Genomic DNA, 21,389 nt, shown 5'->3' with positions numbered 1-21,389 from the left:
AGGATATTTTGTATTACGAAGATTTTTTTGAACCCATTGAATTGAATGGCAAGAAACCCGATTCTAAGACCGATGAGGATTGGAAAAAATTGAATAGCCAAAGAAGTACATGCATATAGTCTTTGGCAAAAATTAGGTCCTTAAGAGAGAAAGACTACATAGAACAAGACCTTGTGAGCAGAAGGCTTGTAAATCTAAAGTACAAGGATGTAGTAGTGTTGCAGAGCACTTGAGTAGCTTTCAAGGCTTGTTGAATGAGTTGTCCACCATGAAGCTTACACTAGATAATGAGGTGCAATCTTTATTTCTGTTGAGTTCCTTACTAGATAGTTGGGAAACTTTAGTTTTCTCTTTGAGTAATGCAGCCTCGAATGATGTGATCATTAGCGACATGGTCAAAGATAGTATATTCAAATAGGAGGCGAGAAGAAAAGAGTAGGGTACTCCTTCTAATTTTGTAGCACTTTTTACAGAGACACGGGGGAAAAGCAAAAATAGAAAGCCTCATGGTGATGACAGTCGTGACAAGTCTAGAGGAAGATTGAAGTCAAGGAAAGGGATAAAGTGTTATCATTGTGGCAAGCTAGGACACCTTAAAAAAGAGTACAGAAAAAAAAGCGTACAGTCAAAATGAAAAGGTAAATAATGGAAAGAACAAAAGGAGATTGCAGCAATTGCATTTGATGCCAAGATTCTACATGGATAGTCGATATAGCAACTTCTGTTCATATTACTCCATGTATGGATTTCTTTTCATCCTATACCAGTGGTGATTTTGGGTAGATCGAGATGGAAAATGAAGCTAAAGCAAAAATTGTTGGCATGGGTAATGTGCAATTGGAAACTAGCAGTGGTAGCAGGTTACTTCTCAGGGGTGTCAACCATAGTCCTGATATACGCTGCAGCTTGAATTCTGTCGGAAAGCTTGATGAAGAAGGCTATTATAATTACCTCGGAGATGGTAGTTGGAAACTTACAAAGGATTCTCTTGTTTTAGCTAAAGGGAAGAAGACTAATGGTCTCTACAGAACAGAAGTAAAACTAATCCATGGAGATATGAATATTGTTGAAAATGAAACCTCTACTGAACTATGGCATATGCGGCTTGGCCATATGAGTAAAAAAGGACTTCAAATGCTTGCGTGAAAGAAGCTCCTACACAATGTGAAAGGTACATCATTAATCCCTTGTACTCATTGTTTAGTTGGAAAGTAAAGTAGAGTTGCATTTAGTAGATTCCCTACATCTAAAAAGACTAATATTCTTAATTTTGTTCACACTGATGTTTGCGCGATGCAAGATAAATCTCTAGGTGATGTATTGTATTATGTTACATTTGTTGATGATCACTTTAGAAAAGTGTTTGCATATCTTATGAAATCTAAAGATCAAGCACTGGAAATATTTAAAGACTTTCATTTGAAAGTTGAAAGAGAAACTAGAAGTTAAAATGTGTCAGAGCAAATAATGACGGTGGGTATAGAGGGCCATTTGAATAATACTACAGAAGATGTGGCATGAGGCTTGAGAAAATTGTTTCGAAGACTCCACAACAAAATCAGATTGTAGAGAGAATGAATAGGACTATTTGTGAGAAAATCAGATGTATGCTCTCTCATGCATAATTGTCTAAGCATTTTTAGGCTGAGACAATGAGGGCAACAATGACTTGATTAATCTTTCCCATCAGTTTCTCTAAGTTGCGATGTTCCAGAGAGTTTTTGGACAAAGATATATTTCTTGATCACTTAAGAGTTTTTTACTGTCAAGTATCTGTTCATATTGTAATAACCAAGTTAAAATAATAAATTAACTTAAAATGGTCAAAACCAAAACTTGTCAAATGTGTCAAGCTAGAAAAATAAATAATATACAACACAAAACAATACAATAATAATAAAGTAGCTAGATGGTGGATTGATCTGTTTTATACCAACCCAATTTTGGATCCAAATCCATTTTACACATTTCACGTAGAGAGAGAGAGAGAGAGAGAGAGAGAGAGAGAGAGATGAACACACACAAAAAGTAAGTAAAGAAAGGGAGGAGGAGGAAAAGGAAATACAAAAAGCAAATGAAAAATTCAATAGTAAAAGGAAGAAGACTGCAGCCCTCCAATAGCATTAGTCCCAATTTCTTTAGCCACAATAGGTAAAAGGAACAACATAAATTCTTCTATTTTATTTGCTCCATTTGTAGCATAAAGTAAGTCAAAAGAAACGGAAGGGTATAACAGAAAAAGTGTATAGGCAGCCTATGTATTGAGTTGCTGGAAGTGAAATCATAATTGGAAATAAAATGAGGATTTATTGAAAGCATGTATATGAGGATGAGAAAATTATGGTAGTAACCATTGTTATGTCTAGTTATGGGTCATAATAAGACAAGAAAAGAAAATGATAATTACCAAATGGACAAAATTTTAGATGCTTCGTTATTCTAGCTTGGGTTCTTTTACTTCTGCGAAGATGTCTACTTGATGAAGAATTGAAAATGGAGAGGGATATTAAATAGATAGGTGTTGGTTCTTGCTTCTGACAACCGAATTGGAAAGGAAATAAATGGTCCCTATCATTTTATTATCAATTTGGAACGAAAATGGGAGGATGGATATATGTGCAACATTGGTCAAAATTTAATGAGTAAATTAGAATAGATTACTAAGGAAAGTGAAGTTGAGATTCTATCATTTTCATAATCAAATTTTAATTAGATTGAACTGAATTAAGCATTGACTCAAATAGTTCTCTTATTACCACAGGAGGCAATACATACATGAGGACGGCCTATCAACCGTTCATAGTTCTGTGAGTGGAAAAACTTAAACGTTTCCAAGTATTGATAAAATAATTATACTATTGTATTATGTGTAATTATGTGTTCGATTATATGATTACAATGAAAGTTTCTTTTATTATGACACGTGGAAATTTCAAAGATTGTATATTATACGATTGTGAATTGAAATATGAGACGCGATATTGAGATCGATCAGAAAAGTACTCATGATTATATATTTCTTCTAATTCACTGAGGGGCCTTAGTCGTAATCTATACTATACTGAGGAGTCTTAGACCGTGGATGAAGGAGTCTTGATCATGTACATATAGTTCATAGAGGGGTCTTGATCGTATTCTAAAATTGATTATCAGAGGTTTTAAGACCCACTTTCGTTCACGGAGGGGGCCAAAGGCTCATGGTTAAAGTGTTTAGCCCGAAGGGCTTATTACACATTTTAGTCAGAAGACACATTTTTGGTGGATTTTCCATTACATTTGATGTGATGAGATTATAGTATGGATATTAGCTAATACTTATATCATGACCTTGACATAATATTTTACAACGTTATGAGATGTCTCACATCTTAATTATTATTATTATACGATATTATACTTTGGACTGTTAAATGGCACAAACTCGATTTTCAATAAAGATTTATAAATAAAAAAAGTATAATTATTTTCAAATTTCTCCATTCATAGAGCTATCAACTCATGTATTTTTCATGATTTTTCCTACAGGTAGCAATTGGTTCTTTATAGCTAGAGGAGCCTAAGGATTTCAAAGTGATGGCCACATGACATATTGAGTGTTATGATTCATATGAATGAAGCATGAAGTAAATATTCTGGGCCTAACGCATTATATTTTACGTAAGTATTTTATTTTGGCGCATTTTTTTAGTTACTCATAGTCAGCCTTAGTGATAGATTTGATATCTAGTCAGCATCTATCATCAACGCACATCACGTTTTGAGTCCATTAGGATGATTCAGGATGGATCATGTCACATACTCCTAGCTATGAAAGATCCAAGCTCGATAGCAAAGTGAAAGAGTATATCTTCTTGGGTTATGCACATGAAGAATTTGGTTACAAGTTGTGAGATCCAGTGAATAAAAAGATTATTAGGAGCAGAGATATTTTCTTCTTTGAAGATGAAACCATTGAAGAATTGGATCAAACTAAGAAGCCAAAGTTATTCAATAAATAATAAATCAATTCAAGTCGGTGCATGATGAAACGGACGTGATAAAGCCACTATATAGAGTGATGCAGAACCATATCAAAATCAAGAGGAAACTCCTTTCAAGGTGCCAACTGAGTAGAGTTGAGAAGATCTGCTAGAGAACGTCAGCCTTCCAAGAGGTATTCTAGTAATGAGTATTTTTTAGCTTCTAAAGGGGAAGAGCCAAAATATTATGAAGAGGTTTAACAACATGACCAAAAAATGGAATGGTTAAAAGCTATGCAAGAAGAGATGAAATCTTTGCATAAGAACCAAACTTATGATCCGGTGGAGTTGCCTAAGGGCAAAGAGCACTAAAGAACAAATGGGTGTTCGGACTAAAGATTGAATCAAATAGCTTGTAGATAAGGTACAAGGCAAGGCTGGTCGTGAAAGGGTTTGGTCAAAAGAAAGGTACTAATTTTGAAGAAATTTTCTCACCCGTGGTAAAAATATCTTCAATCTGGTTTGTATTAAGCTTGGCAACCAGTATGAACATGGAGATTGAACAACTTGATGTGAAGACAGTTTTTCTATATAGTGACCTTGAGGAAGAAATATACATGGAGCAACCAGAAGAATTTACAGCTAAAGGTAAAAAAAAATCTTGCATGTTGATTGAAGAAAAGCTTGTATGGTCTCAAACAGGCACCAAGACGATGTTACGAGAAATTTGATTTCTTCATAGTTGAGCATGGAACATCAGAACGACTTTTAATCATTGTGTATTCATAAAGAAATTCTCTGATGGGGAATTTATTATTCTTTTACTCTATGTGAATGATATGTTGATTATTGGTGGTAACACTGAGAATATTAAGAAGCTGAAAAAGGAGTTGAGCAAGTCCTTTGAGACGAAGGACTTGGGACCTACAAATCAAATTCTTGGTATGAAGATCTTTCATGACAGGAAGAATGGAAAATTATGGGTATCACATGAAGGTAATATCGGAAAGGTATTACACGGGTTCAATATTAACAAGGCAACACTAGTAAGCTCTCCACTTAGAAGTCATTTGAAACTAAGTTCAAAGCAAAGTCCTTCAAGTGAGAAAGAAATGAAAGAAATGAAGACTGTGCATTATGCATCCATGGGTAGTTTGATATATGCTATGGTATGCACAAGGCCAGATATTGCTCATTCTGTTGGAGTTGTTAGCATATTCTTTTCTAATCTTGGAAAAGAACACTGGACAACAATGAAGTAGATTATTAGGTATCTCAGAGGGATTTCTAAGATATGTTTATCTTTTGGCACCAGCAAACTCGAGCTTGTTGGATTTACAGATGCGGATATGGCTGATGATGTTGACTCTAGAAAGTCTACCTCTGGGTATTTGATCACTTTCTCAGGGGAAGCAATTTCGTGGCAGCCGAAACTACAGAAATGTGTTGTTCTATCCACCACAAAGGTTGAGTACATAGCCATCACGGAAGCTAGTAAGAAGTTGCTATGGATGAAGAAGTTTTTACAAGAACTGGGCCTAGAGCAAGAGAAGTATATACTCTATTGTGATAGTCAAAATGTTATTCATCTTAGTAAGAATCCAACCTTTCACTCAAGATCCAAGCATATTGAAGTGATGTATCATTGGATTCGAGATGCTTTGGAGGTGAAGAAGTTACAGCTTGAGAAATCCACACTGATAAAAATGTCCCAGATACGATGACAAAGTCATTGCCTATGGAGAAATTACATGTATGTAGAAGGAAAGCGGCCTTGATAAAATCCCTCACGTAGTCGGGATGGGGAGATTTGTAGGTGTTCCCTCTCACGTGGATAAGCTAATTTTAGTGGTAAGTAGGGACCACTTTCCACTAAGTACCAAACCAAATTAAAAGCAAGCAAACAAAGACAAATGATATAGATACAAAGAGAGAAAACAAAGAAAGAATGAAAGAGAGAGACAAATGGATTTTAGCTCTTTTTGCTAACGATCGAGGCTTATTTGTGGTCTGATTAAACTGAAATTCAGTACGTTAGTCCTAGCGAAGAGAGCTACATTTTGACTGGATCTGATCGTCCAAATTCCTCTTCAATTCTCTTGGTCGTATACACTTAATTAGTGAGATTTTCTCTTTATTATCTTGTGTATATATTTTGGAATGATGTTGTTGCTAATATCCAAGAACTATATGTGTTCTTGATGTATTGGTAGCCTTTGGAATTTTTTCAAGAGAAGATTGATTGTGTATTCCATTATTTTTCATAGTGGGAGGCTTTGACTAGACTAGGTGGGTTTTCCCTTCACACTGAAGGTTTTCCTCGTAAACAAATTCCTATGTTCAATTGTTTATCTTTACAGTCTGTATGAGTTATTAATGCTGGTTATTAATAATACCATTTTAAATTTTGCATAACAAAGTGGTTATAATATACATCGCTGCTTGTTTTTCTGGTATAACCCTAACATCTTAGTATAGTTTGCTTGCTTTGTATAGTATCATTCTTGAACTATTTGTATACCAATGAGATTGTATTGTAATGTTTGAGAAACAATAATATATCCAAAACAATTTTAGTGGTCAAGTTTATGGATACGGAGTCTTGCTATGTTACTCTACTAGTTCGATTATAGCATTGAGCAGCCAGCCAATTTTTGATACGTATTTCTTCATTGGATATGCTGATGATTTTGAGGTTGGTGATGGCAAGGAAGGGCTTAGGAAGGTTGAAAGTGGTGTTGCAGTTTATGTCAAACCATGAGTTTTTGAACAGTTTGATCCTAGTCCAATTCCAAATGGGTATGGGACAATTAAGTCTCCATACTTGGATTCGCAGCTTGGCTTTATAGTGGCAGCGGAAGAGGTGGAGGAGGAGTAACGGGCCGCGAGTAAAACCCACAAGAGAATATTTATCATAGTAGCTTACAGAATAATGTTTTTCTACAAGTAAAAAATATTTCTGCTAGCAGATTTTCATGAGCTAAATTATATGCTAATGAAAATCAATGACAATTCCAAAGACCTAGTACAACACCTAAGTTTGGGTCTGACCCTATCTGATGTGGTGCAGAAGGAGTTAGACTTTATGGCAAAGTGAGACCGGCACAAGCAGAAATAGGCAATCTCTTGATTTCAGGAGAAATTTTGGGGTTGTCCATTTTTATGAATTTTTAGTCAACTTTGATTGAAAACGGGCCAACGAACAAAACTCAGTGGCTTTGCCCCTGATGTAGGCCCAATTTCAGGCAAATTCCTTCATTTAAACATTTTTTTTTTGCATTTTTTTGCTTTTTTGGTTTATTTTGGTTATATCTCAATTAAATAAATTTGGACTTGAATTTCGTTTGTTGGAGGATAATCCTGAAGAGAAGAACTTTTAATTTCAGTTATTATCTCGATTTTTTCCATTTTTGGGGAAAAAAATTTCCGAATTTTCCTAGGGTTTCACTATATAAAGCATAGTAAGCCCTTTGAGGGCAGCATTGATTGAAAGATATAAAACTTTTTTGAGTTTTTTTTTTCATCTTTATCAGATTTGTTCATCTTTCTTATAAGTTTTCGCTACGTCACTATAAAAAATGGACAACTTTGTCGTGGAATTTATGTAGGCACTTGATAAAAAAATATGTGCAGGGGAAATGAACATGTAGAAAGCGGGAGAGGCATGAGGTTTATGCAAGCAGATGATAGTTTGACATTTGGCATGCTGAATTTTATGATCTCTTTAAGCCACCATTTGGTACATATTTTATAAAAGTCATTTTTTTTCAAATTTATTTTGAACTATACATTCTTCAATAAAATAACTTTACACGTAGACTCGTAATTATTCCTTATGTTTTATTTATACTTTCTCCAACATTTCACTTTTAACAAAAAAATATATTCTCAGAAAATCTACATGAAACAGACCATTAAAGTTTTTATTTAACGCACTCATATTTTAATTAATGCATGCTCATATTTGACGTTTATTTCATCACTATTATAGATGCTTATTGTTAGGGGAGTTAGGAGGAGTGCAATTTTTGTTAAGAACTTTGTACTAAAACCAGAGATTATAAAGAAAAGTAAACTTTACAAAAAAAAGGAATAAGAAAAAAATTAGTTATTCTAGTTAAAAACAAATCTTGTCTAATTTATTCAGGAAACTAGGTAAGGCCAATCTCCCTAATCCACATGGATTGGGAGAGTAAAGATGAGGGCAGTTATAAGTGTCAAATAGGTCAGATTTATTTGGAAATTTCCCACGATTCTAGTTGGTAAAATGTTGTAGGTGATGTCTTCAAAAATGTGGACTAATAAAAAGGGTCTGATATTTAAATTTGAATTTCTATTCTAATAAGTGTAGTTTCTATACTTATTTGGGAACCTAAATGATAATATTTTGTTATTCTTTAAATGGATTAGTGCCTAAACTTATTGCTTTTATTAGGAAAAACTCATGTTTGGACGAAAAATTAGAAGAAAGAACGGAAAATGGCTAAAATGAAGCAAATTCAAAGTATGGGGACTAAAGTAAAAATACTCAAAAGTTATGTCAAACCTCATAGTGAAGATTCGATAGTGCTAGGAGTCAATTGGATGAGGAAAGAAGTCAAAATAATGAAATATAGTTAGAGTACTATCACACATCAACTTTCAGTCAAAAAGTTATGTTTCAAATTTTTAGTCTCAGTTTGAGACCCGTTTTTTACATAACAATCTTTTGAATTGAAAAATTGATACATATGGAAGATTTGTAACCCTTTGAGTTAATTATCCAAGGCACTTTGAATCACCACAATCGGAAATAAGGAGATAAAGATATGATCAAAATACTGAAGCATATCCGGCCAAAAAAAAATAAAAAATTATACCTATACTGTTGATATTAAAGATTTCTCCTCCCTATTTTGGAGGGGAAGAAAGATGCCAATTCATCAATCAAAGGCGAATTTTCACAAGATTACTGGAGATTTCTCCTCCCTTTAAGGATTTCATTTAAGAAAATGGATTTCTCTATTTTCATCAATCCTTTCTTGATCCAGGTGATGTTAGAGCTTGTTTGGTAGAGATTTTAATCAGATTAAAATCAATTTTTTACCGTTATTTCACTATTTTAGCCGTCGTTTTTGAATTCTTCTCTTATAGGTAGGACATACTTTATCTCTAACGGTCAAAAAATCAATTATCAAAATCCCTATCAAATAAGCACCTATTTCATATTTTCTTTAATTTGTAATTTAATATTTAGATGAGTAGCTAAGTTTTTCTATTGTATTGGAAGATTAAGAAACACTATTTTTGTTTATTTCAATTTAAGACTTTAATTTAGATATTTCTTGATATTTCATTATTGATATAACATTTCGATTGCATTATTTAATTTTTTTCTCATCACTTGAATAGTTAATAACTTGTTGTAATGTAGGAATACTCACAATGAATTTAGAATGCGGTAAAATCAACACATGAATAATAGGTATTAGAAATAATATTTATGACATAGACAATCATGTAAATAACCTAAATTAAATGCATGATTTTTATATGAATTCGAACTAGAAATAGAATTGAATTGTGTAAATCATAGATTGGTGTATCTAGGAAAAAAGCATTTAACATATTAGGGTTATCGGTTGTAAAAAAATGCATGAATTCAACAAGATTATTAATTAATAATTTAAATAGAAGGAAATAGTGAGAATCATGAATGCAATATAAGCATTGACATTCGATAAATTCACAATTTATTTGCTTTTTAGTACTGATTAAAAGTAGTATAAACAACAAAAAAATCACTATTTTATTATCACTACTCACTCGAATATAAACTTAATGTTTCTATTACTTGCACAATGATCTCGTACACTTGGAGATTTCAACGTAACATGTACAATTGTGTGCATTGAAATGTAAAAAATTGAACTTAGTTATCGATGCACAATCAATGAATTATTTGTAACTCAGCCTCTTGTGCAATATTGAGTTTGCATTAGGTCAGAATGCAATTTGTTTTCTGATGTTTTGTTGATACATAGATTATTCATTAGCATTGCAACTTGCAAGCCAATAAAATTGTATATTGCATTTTATCTTATAGTGTTCAATTTGTGACAAAAACTCTTATTTCTTATATGATTTATGATGAAACGTGGAAAATGGCTTGTATATGTTGGGACTCTTCAAATAATGGACTATAAGAGTCCTTAAGTTGTTATCTTATTGACTTTTAACTTATTATACACTTCTAGGTTTATTTTAATCAACAAATTATTATAGATCCTATTATTTGTTGATATAAGAAAAAATATTTACAGTGACTAGGACATCGTTTTACTTAGTTGATATAGACACAATCAACGATAGAATTGAACTTTAAAAAAGAGTTTATAAACTCTGAGTCTAAACCAGAATTGTTAAAATGTCATTGATAAACTTTCTTTTTAATTTAAACTCGAATCTACCCAGGATTTGTATAGTAGTGATTTCTATGAATTACATTCTTGTTGAATACCTTTTACATCGTAGAAATTTTTTTTATGAAGATTGAAAGGGAGATATACCTTGTACAAATTTTAGAAGTATGAGAATAATTCACAAATGTGTTGTGCCCTAAACCAAAAATAGTTGAAACGAGACCGATTATGACACGTGTGCCAAATATATTGTGATATTCAAAATATTGAATTGTACTATACTGAATACCTTGTTAAACTTACAAGGCATATGACATTGTAAATTGGATATCCAATGCAAGGATATGTTTTACTATTGAGAGTGCACTTATCTTGGAAATCGTCTATAAATTTTTTTTGAGCTGAATGATCAAACTAGAACTTTAAATAAAGTTAGAAGGAAGCACAATGGGCTAAAAAAATTAAAAAAGAAATAGAAGATTCCTTATTGATAATAGTTTGTATTTGTTATGAGGGATTTTATATGCAATAATAGAAAAGTTAAAGAGAGAAACCAGCACAAGTTATATACCTCTGGTTCGATGATGTGCCTACATCTATAAGAAGCGAAGTGAAGATATTTTTATTTAGGGCCTAGTTGGTAGTGATTATAAGAATTGATTTTTTAACCATTAGAGTCTCACCTGCGAATGAAGAAGTCAAAAATGACGGTTGGATAGTGAAATAACGATCAAAAATTTGATTTTTTGGGTGAAATATTACTACCAAACAGCGGCTTAGTATGAATAATAGGATTACATCATCAATGTTTATGCTAATCCTAACCCAAATTCATACAAGATTTTAGGGCTCATACAAAAAAAACTATCCATGTACTGTTCTGCTTGGGCATTGCCCCCGCACTCCCAAACTATTCAACATCCCTTGCAAACAGACAGTAAATTAAAACCAGCAAAACCGATGCCTGATCCAATAAACATCTGTTTCACTCTATATGAGCTACATACACAACATGTCATGTATCAAGACAAATATATCGTAAACAAAATATCATTCGACAATTATTCTCAAATAGAACAATATCAATTAATTTTGGTAAGTGGTTGGATAACCTAGCGAATCTATTTACAAAGAAATTATATAGAGTGAATAAATTGTGCATGTAGGAAAAATAGTGTATAGCCTAAACTCATTGGTCAACTTAATGAAAATCTAATCTAACGGCTATAGATCTCACGGACTAGATTTAATAGAAAAATTAATTATGCATGACTAGACTAGAAGTACTTAGGAGTTCAACACCTCCCTATCTGTGCGATGTATATAAGTGATGTCTACAAAAAATTATTGAGGATAAGCTATATTTTTAATGATGAATATATCTTGTAAACAATATAAGTGGAGTATTATAGTATACTCTTTATAGAACATAACATAGGTGAGTCTAAACTTGGTTAGTTCTAGGAAAATTCTCTAGCACAGTTGAGAACCTAAGGAGCTCATGGCCAAGACAATGAACATAATAGAGACTCAAAGTTTAATGTGAGAGATCATGTGCTTAATTTATTATCTAGGCTTGCAATAACAGACAACACTTTAAAAATGTTGCGTGTACTGATTAGCCAAATGAATTCGATAGATTCTTACCAAGTAGAGATATTCTGCACAAGTAAATTACTATTTTATCTTATTTGTATACCTGTGAAGTTATAAGAAATATAATTATGCGCCAATTTTTCAACATGAATTTCTATATGAAGTTTTAAAATTGTGGAAATTACATAGAACTAGAATTTTTACGTTATCATTTCAAAAATCAGATTTATAATTTATTTACACAAAAATCATATGAGAATTTAATATTGAAAATAATATTATAAAATTAAATTAACCTATATACTCACCCTACCTCCATCAACCCCACCAAATTTCATCCAACCCCAAATTACTTCCCCTTCTTCTTTCTATCTCTATATCTTTCAATTCTTTCTCTATATACCTTTACCACACCCCATCATCAGAGGCACCTTTGGTTCACAACCCCGTCAGCCCAATGCTCACGACACAGTTTTATTTGCGCTGCTTTGAGAACAACCACTGTGATAAAAACGCTGCTACAAACGTGCAATGCCCTGCCGCGTGATGCCAAGACGTTGCTAAAAATATTCAATAACCGCTTCTAAAAGACTGATACGTTGCCTTCGTCTCTAGATGTCAAGACACCAAAGCAGTGACTATGATAATTTTCGATATGATTTTTTGGTAGTGTTTGGTGGTTGTGGTTGTGGTTGTGATGTTGGCTGTGACGGTGAGGTGGTGGTGATGTTCATGGTGGTCGTAGCTGTCACTGTGATAATTTTGGATTTGATTTTTTGGTTGTGTTTGTATAGTAGTGGTTGTGATGTCGGTGATGCTGGTAAGGTGGTGGTAATGTTGCTTGTGGTCGTAGCAGTAGTGGCGATGGTGGTGGTGGTGGCAATGGTGCGGAGCTTTTGGGTAAGATGGGATGGCGTGGGGATATTTGTAACAAATTATTTGGTTGATTATAATCAATAAATTGGTTAATTTATGTTCAATAAATAATATGTGACCTCAAAAATGTATTTGTGACTCACAATTTATTAAGTTGTGACCGAAATATAATTTGTGACAATTAGTTTGATTATTTGTGACTGTAAAATAAGTTATGACTTATAAAATTTGCAATTTGTAAACGATAAATAAATTGTAACATATAATAAAATTTATTTTTGACCAATTAATAAATTACAACCTATAAAACTTTCGATTTGCGATCGATAAATAAATTGTGATCGAAAAATAATTAATGATCAATTAATATTATTTAATTATTAATCTTATTGATCTAATTAATAAAAATTAAATAATTTTTTATTTAATTATCATCTGATTTTTTGAAGTTTTAAAATTTTGAAATTGTATATTGTAATCCTCCTAATTATGAAAATTTTCCCGTTAAAATTTATAGCCTATTCCACCTTGATGGGCAAAGTCGGGTCGGGACGTGATGAATTATCCATATCGAGAGAGGGTCAAAGAACGCTGTCCTTTTTCAAATTTTTTTCCATGTTCCCGAATATTTTTTACCCCTCATTTGTAACACCAGTTTTCTTTTTCAATACTTTGCCCATTTAATAGAGATAAAAATCAAATTTTTAGTCAGTTTTGATGAAAATTAATAGAATGTATTGTTGAAAATTAGTGAATTCTATAAATATATGATTAAAATTAATTTTTAACTTTAAAATTTTATCAGATTTTTTAGAGGCTCTATCAATTTATGTAAATGGTACATAATCGAAACGTAACATGTAGTGTTGAAGCAGCCAAGGCAGCTGCACTTAGAGAAGGACGACCGGCTGTTTGCTTAGGACAACGGCTTTGAAATTCCAATGGCTGAACGTGACACCTTGAAGGTTATAAATCTTTGTGACTCCTGTCTTGTTAGTTGGATTTCTGAGATTAATTAAGCAAGAAATCTCTTGTTTCTCCTCCCACTGCAGCTTTGGCTTTGGCTTTGGCTTTGGCTTTGGCTTTGGCGCTGGCGCTGGCGCCAAATGTCCCTCTTTACAGTATTGCTTCTTATATACTTCGAATTCACTGTGCTGAGCAATCGACATTATTGCAGAGAGCAAGAAGGAGAGACCGTCATACCCAGCGGCACTGGTGACAAGGGCCTTGAAGCCTAGGAACACCTGTATAGGATAATACGTTCCGACAACCTTATAACCTTCCCCACAACCAACTAAAAAGTTATTTCTTTTAAATTTACTTTTGTACTTATAAGTTTATTTACTTGAAAAGTAAACCTTTTAAATCAGTCAAACATGCCCAAGACTACTATTCAACTTGTGCTTTTAGCAAGATCAGTCTCCAACAGCAAGACGATTTTGGACAATAAAATGAGTACACGCGAAATTGTTGTAAGAATTTAACAATGTAAACTATAAAAGAATAAAAGGGGGATATCAGAAATGTGTGCCTCAATAGTCCAACAATGAAGATAACATCTCTTCAAAGATAGACAGAAAAATGAAGCATAAATACCGAAAACAAGCTTAACAGTAAAGAGAATTTACATACAACGGTGGGATCTACACAGAAGCCATGCAAATCAGCATCTGGACGTCCCTTTTATTCTTCGATGAAGCCAGGCACTTTTGGTCTTCCAAGTGCAATGTGATTTCCCATATTTCTATTATCGAGTCCAACATGATGATTAATGGCTAACTGCCAATGCGGTTACCAGCAGACCAAGTATAAGAAACGGTTGTGCACTGGCCTGAAATAGAAAGATAGAACCAGAGTCGATATATTGAATTTTACATATTTCATGTAAAACTAAGAGAACTTTGTTTGATTTAGTAACATTTGGAGGAGAGGGTTTTGTATAAGGACAAGTTATTAAGGGATGCCTTATTGTTTGTGGGTGACTAGTGCTTATGGTTGTGCCTTTGTCACTTGGTTCGGTTTTCTTGAAAATCAGACCAAACCAATCCTCTCCCATCACGTTTGCACAATTGACAAATAATGGTTTCACGATTCCAAGTATTTGGAATGTCATTTTTCAGAATTGAAGGTCGAGGATTCTAAATATTCTAATGTCGTGAGGTGTACGTAGGTCGAGGATTCTGGGATGGACAACACATCTAGATGATCCTATGACGGGGTCCAAAGCCATTCGCAGGGAGAATCTGGTATAAACTCAACGTTAATGCATTTTCATACCCCTAAGAGTAACTTTCCATTGGCTCATGCATGTATAACAATCCAAAGAACTTTCTTTAATGAGAATGTTTTGGTCTGTTTGGTATTAGCACCAAGCATTTAGACCGAACTGACAGCATCGCCAGTGGAGATTTATAAATCTCTCAACACACATTAATCTGCCGTCCACAGCTGCATTTTTTGCATGTTCGGCTAAGCTTGATTTTATTTAAAGCTGGTCTATGTATCAACACATTGCATAGGACCCACAATTTACTACCCTACTTATTATCCACATTCCTAGGACCCATAGCTTATAAACACTTAAAAGCACTACCAAGCAAGCAATATTTGTCAAAATGTCAATAACCCTTGTAAGAGTGATATGTATCTATTCCCGCAGAAGGAAAGATGGCGTACCTGATATTTGACATCATATTTAACTGGATCTTTGAGAAAGTACTTGAACTGCAACGGCATACAATCATAAGTCAGAACAGCTTAATTTCCAGCAAGATACATGCACAACAAAATATAAAGATACAAGGGTTCCATTTTCTTCTTTCTCCTTTCTCTTCTATTTTCTCTTTTCTTATTGGTTATTTATCCAGATGCTAATATTTGAAATGCTGAATTTTCTTTACAAATGTCATTTCCTCAGAGTCGTGTTGATATTGGGAAAAATCTGCAGAGCTCACCATCAATGATAGATAGATATTTGGAGCACTAAGTTTTACCTGGAAAAAGACCTGTGGGGCGACTAAGCCTAGAAGTGCTAAAGCATAATATTGTTTGCCAGAAGCCAGAAGATAGCCTGCAACAAATAAAATATGCTGCAGTGAGGAAGTTTCAAGCAGAAGGTAACCATTCATTGCTAGATCCCAACATCAATTCTAAATCTTGGCAAAAAATAAAAGCAGCAATGAAACACGTCCCATATTGCAAGGATCACTACAATTTCATCTATCGTTTTGATGACTTATGGTTTCTTTGTGTTATTAGCCACTTGTTTGCTTATTTCCTCAAGTTCAACTCAATAATCAGAAAGAGCTGAATTATTAACTGGCAAAGTTCTATAAGATCCTCGATCCTACTAAACATTGAAAAGAAAAAAATCTTCTGCATATCATCAACTTACATTCCTATTTCAGTTTTGATAAAATTTAAGAAGTATGCCAAAAGATTCTATAACCAAATCAATTCAGATAATACTAAATGTATGGGCACGAAGTTTATTAGCAAAAGCTCGTACATAAGGCTAGATGCAAAACCATCATAGAAAACATTGCAATTCAAAGGTTAGGCACCAAAAACTTGCATAACAAATTGACATTGAAATAGACGGCAGCAATTACCTGCCACAGATAACTGTGTTATGTCGATAGCACCAACGCAGATCCATTTGGCAGTTTCAGTTCCAAAAGCTACTGGAAGTGACTGTAAGATGTCATTAAACAAATATTACACAAGTATATGCATTCCTTTGTATACAGTGATATCTACGAGAAGCTATCAAGTCAAATTTAGCAATAGAAAGAACCTGCAGCCCCATTTTCCTATCTCCTTCAACACTTTTGAAGTCATTTACAATTGCTATACCGAGCTAAAACATAAAAACAAAAAATAAATAAATGAATGAATGAAAATAGACGTGTATGCACCAAAAAAAATCATCTCCAAAATCTGAGGATGATGTCAAATTGAAGGTTCACTAGGGCATGAAGGATATTACGTACCCCAGCAATGCTATACAGCAGTGTTAGAACAACAACGTCAAGCGTAAGGGTCCCAAACAGGGCTTGTCCAGCCCACCTGTCATTCAAAAATCAAGACAAAATTTAAACGTCACAAATTACAGCCAAAAAAGGAACGTATAATATACATAGCACGCATTTGTATCACAAGAAATTTCTGATAATTATTTACTGAGCCATCATGCAACATTATTTCCACATTTTAACCGTTGAATTCACCTTCACGATTTCGTAATTTAAAAAATATATATATTTGGAAAATTTTTAACACCAATTAAAGTAATTAATATAGTGAGCATTAATAAATCTAGTGAGTATCCAGAGTGGCTTGAAAAGCTATCAGTTCTCCTGAAATTTGGCCTGTATGCATATGGGAAACGAATGGCACGAAATTCTTGTGAAAGGCAATCATCCTAAAGCATTTAAATTTTATATTCATGATGCATTTAAGTTGCCCCATAGGGTTCAATTCTTGTCCATACAATTTATGCAAATTGCAGCTGAGTTGAGATGCCACACCAAGGCAAACTAATATAGCTTGCTCCCAAGGCAAAATTGCCAATCCATCCATTCTGTTTAAGCTGTGATACAGAAGAATAGGTTTCAGTTTTCAAATGTTCATCCTTTTCCAAACTTAAAGAAAATAAATCTTCATATTGGGTGAGAAAATGAGATGAGCTACCTTTAGCGGTGGAGCTGAGTAAATGTAGGATAACAAGGATCCACCAATAGCAATGTAAAATATCACTGGGAAATTATGCCCTGCCTATAAGGTAAGAGATTTTAGGGCAAAATTATATCCATTTACTAGTAAAGAGATGGCATTTTCGAAGACCTACCCACACATCTAATAAACCAGCCAACCCGAGCCCTCCAAGAAGCAGCACCCAGATTTGTGTAATCACCTGGTAATATAAGGATTTAAAAATTAAGAAGTGTAGTAAACAAGAAGAATTTGATGATCAAATAGTAGACTAAAACATTATACACCTCATCCTCAGATATTGCTCCAGAAGGAATAGGACGATAAGGCTCATTAATAGCATCAATCTCTCTATCATACCAATCATTTAGCGTCTGGAGAAGAAACATAGTAAGAGACCATTGGAACTGAAGCACATGCTCGTATTGCAAAGTATCAACTTTACATTCAATGTGAGAAGTACCTGAGTGTAGCCAGTCAAACAAGGGCCAGACACAAGCATACAGACTATTGATTTAGCTACATCTTCCAACGTCCAATGGAAGTTCCCTGGGATGAAGTAGAGACCGAAGGGATAATGACACACAAGCATATTAATTTTAAGAAGTTTGGTACAGATTTCTAAAATTCATTTTTCTTCAAACTCATTTTCAACCACACATTTTCCCAATAAAATACTTTTGCACATGAACAATAATTTTTCCTACTTTTAATCACACATTCTCCAAAAAATATCTCTTTTTACAAAATTCATCTCTCAAGACATGCCCCTATTTTCGGAGAAGATTATAATCAACCAAAGATTCTAAAATCAAGAAACCCCACTAATCAAAGATAGAGGCTTATTATGATTAACAGTCAATGCAATATTGGAAACAACCACAAAGTTACTGCATTGAAACAAAATAATGGCAGAGATCATGAATTGGCATTAAGAATTTCCCTTGTATTGAGTAAAATACCTCAGAGCTCAAACCCCCAATCCAGCTAAGGGGAAAGTGTGGCATTAAGCCACCAGCAAACAAATAATCAAAATTTTTGGAATGGAGATGGTTAGATTATATGTTGATAACGTGTAATAATAAGAAAGTGTATGTCCAGTAAGTACCAGATGCAGCAGCTCCACAGACGACACCCCACACAAGAGGCGGCCATGTAACAGGCTTCATAAGTTGAACCCGTATCTTCCACTTATCCTGTTTAACACATGCCAAATGGATCAAACACTACTAATTGCGCCAAATGGATCAAATGCTACTAATTGCTATATATATGGACAAAAGTTCTTCCTATCTAAGAACTCAATTTCTCTAATTTACACTTTATCTGTCATTTTTCCATCCAGTGATTATTTAATCATCATTGAAATTCAGATTAGTGATCAAAGAAAAAGAACTATCGAAATTTTAATGATGACAACAAAGCCTATTCATCACGAGAAAACAACTGATATTGGATAAGGATGAATCTATCAAGCCAGATTAGGGAATTTCAGCATAAGCCAGTACAAATATAAACAATTTTAAGCTCCATGGTTTCTCCAAAACATGCAAACATGTTATTTGCCTAATTGTCTTCAAAAATATTATGGGGGTGTTTGATTCCCATTTTTCCTAAAATTCATTGTTCTTTCTCTTTTTTTTCAGCCACATTCTTCATTAAAATAATACTACACGCAAATAAAAAAAAATCTTTCTTTTTAACCACACATTCTCCGTCAATCTACCATTCCAAAATACATTCTTTAAAAAAATGTGGCTCAAACACACTCCAAATGGCTTATAGATGCATGCCGTCACATGAACTCAAATTTGAGGCACTTTATTGTCCATCCATCTTATTGAGCTTGGCCATTCACAATAATCCATACAAATAGCAAGAATAACTCTTGCATTTGCGTCAAAATAAGCATTTTATATGAATCAAACTTATTAGTAACCCCAAAAAAATAAAAATAAAAATAAATAAAGAAAAAATCTTATATTACTGGGGCAAATTGATGACTCACAGTTTCTTGCTTAGCTCCTTTGATTCCAAGAATCTGATTAATACTTGAACCACTCTCAGCCGGTGCCTTATCTGGTGCCTTTGCTCTTACTGCACACAATACGCAAACCCAAACTCCAAATTCAACCAATTTTCTCTTGTTTCCACCCAAATAAACTAACTCGTGATTCAAACCAACCAACCAACCTTCAAAACCCATTATAAAAATTTTGGAAACAAAATAAAATTAATCTAACCTTCGTCTTTATCAGTTTCTGTAGCTTTCACCACAAGCCTCCGTCCTGAATCAATTCAATGCAAATAAATAAGAAGCGGCCATAATTAGAATAAAGTAAACATCTTTTAGAGATTAGAAGAATTGGATTACTGCTGAAAGGAAGAGAAATGGGTGGATCAGCAAGCTTTGGTGTTCGAAACGGGTTGGAAGATGAGCGTATTGAGTAGACAGTGTGGAGTAAAGAAGCCATAGCCAAAGCGCCCTTTTTTGATAACTCAATTAGTCTTTGTATGGGCGACCGTGCAGCGTTCTTGTCGCTAATATATTAGCGAATTTAAGTTCATCCCCCCAACAATAAAATGAAAGATTATCCAATTATTTATAATTTTTTATTATTTTAATTGCGTTAAATTCCTATTTGGTAGAGTTTTGATAGAAATTTAAACATCTCCGCTAACTTGACGCCTCGACTTCGTCCTTCGATTCATCTTGCACCGCTAACTTGATGTCTCGGCTCCATCCTTCGATTCGTCTCACATGTACAAGGGAACCGGATCTTCAATAATTTTAATCCACACTTTTCAAGGATTCATAATTTTTATCAATTTTTTAATCATATATTTCGTCAACTTTTATCAAAATCTACTTAAAATACAATGTCTCCATTTCGCACTAATGTATATATTTTTGTAAATTAAGAATTAAAAGTTAATTGTAATGCTTAAGGTAAAATCCTAGCCATGAGATAAGCCCATGGTCTTGTATCGTTTGAATTAAACCCTAGACTTTAGACAAAAGAAAAAGCAAAATCCCTCTCAAATTGGATCTTGGAAAGAAACAAAACACAATGAATAATGTATAATGTAAAGAGCAAGGCACACAATAAGATGAATTCCAAAGTTTTGGCGTCATGTTCTATCTTAAGACTTGGCCTTCGTTCCACCTTACGTGATATACTTCTTAATTTATTTATTTTTTGGTTAATTGCAACCAAAAATATTATATTGAAATTTTGTTTTCTTGTTGTTGAATAGAGAGGTTGGGTTCTGATGGTCCAACATAAGTTTAGACTCTGACAATTCCTTTGTTCTATCCAGCCGATGCATGTAATTATTGTTCTTATTATGTTTTTATTTTGGTTTTGTGTGGTTTATTATGGTTTTTACTCAAGTTGGCATTAGGCTTGTTAATGCTGCAATTGGAACTTGGGAAAGCAGTTGCCTATTTAACAGATAAGCAGAGGAAGATAAACCCACATCAAAACCATAAGTATCAGTTAATCATCAATTGCAAACTATCTAATACTTTTGGCATCTTTATCATGATTAATTTTATGTTATTCCTAGCATATGCATGAAATTCCAGGCCAAGAACACTACAATTTTTAGTTCTAAAACTCTTTCTTTCAATATTTAGCTCTTATTCTACCTCTAATTTGATTAGTTAAAAATGAGGCCTCTTTGAAATTTTATAATTTCACTTCTGTTAGATTGATGATTTAAATTGATTATATTTTATGTTTCATATTTCTTTTCTAGAATATTTTTGTAAATATGTTTCTACGAACTTTTATTCAACTATTACAAGTTTTTTATATGTCATTAAATGGGACATCTAGTA

At 33.5% G+C, this 21,389-nt stretch overlaps 1 protein-coding gene across 1 annotated transcript; it reads right to left on the bottom strand.

Moving 5' to 3' along the window:
- Positions 1-14,249: 14,249 nt before the first annotated feature.
- LOC111408022 (chlorophyll synthase, chloroplastic) lies at positions 14,250-20,062 on the bottom strand. The gene is made up of 15 exons (XM_023037767.1): positions 19,920-20,062; positions 19,789-19,833; positions 19,554-19,642; positions 18,654-18,741; positions 18,009-18,094; positions 17,833-17,919; positions 17,682-17,747; positions 17,525-17,608; positions 17,362-17,423; positions 16,825-16,900; positions 16,629-16,691; positions 16,444-16,525; positions 15,826-15,902; positions 15,509-15,556; positions 14,250-14,663 (listed from the first exon to the last, which is right to left on the bottom strand). Exons 1-15 carry the CDS (start codon positions 20,017-20,019, stop codon positions 14,601-14,603), a joined length of 1,116 nt encoding a protein of 371 aa, XP_022893535.1. The 5' UTR covers positions 20,020-20,062; the 3' UTR covers positions 14,250-14,600.
- Between the last annotated feature and the right edge of the window lie 1,327 nt (positions 20,063-21,389).

Source organism: Olea europaea, chromosome 13, assembly GCF_002742605.1.
Source record: "Olea europaea var. sylvestris chromosome 13, O_europaea_v1, whole genome shotgun sequence".
In the NCBI taxonomy this organism is placed as follows: Eukaryota; Viridiplantae; Streptophyta; class Magnoliopsida; order Lamiales; family Oleaceae; genus Olea; species Olea europaea.
The sequence above is the reverse complement of the archived record's forward strand: the minus strand, read 5'-3'. Positions and strand labels throughout refer to the sequence as shown.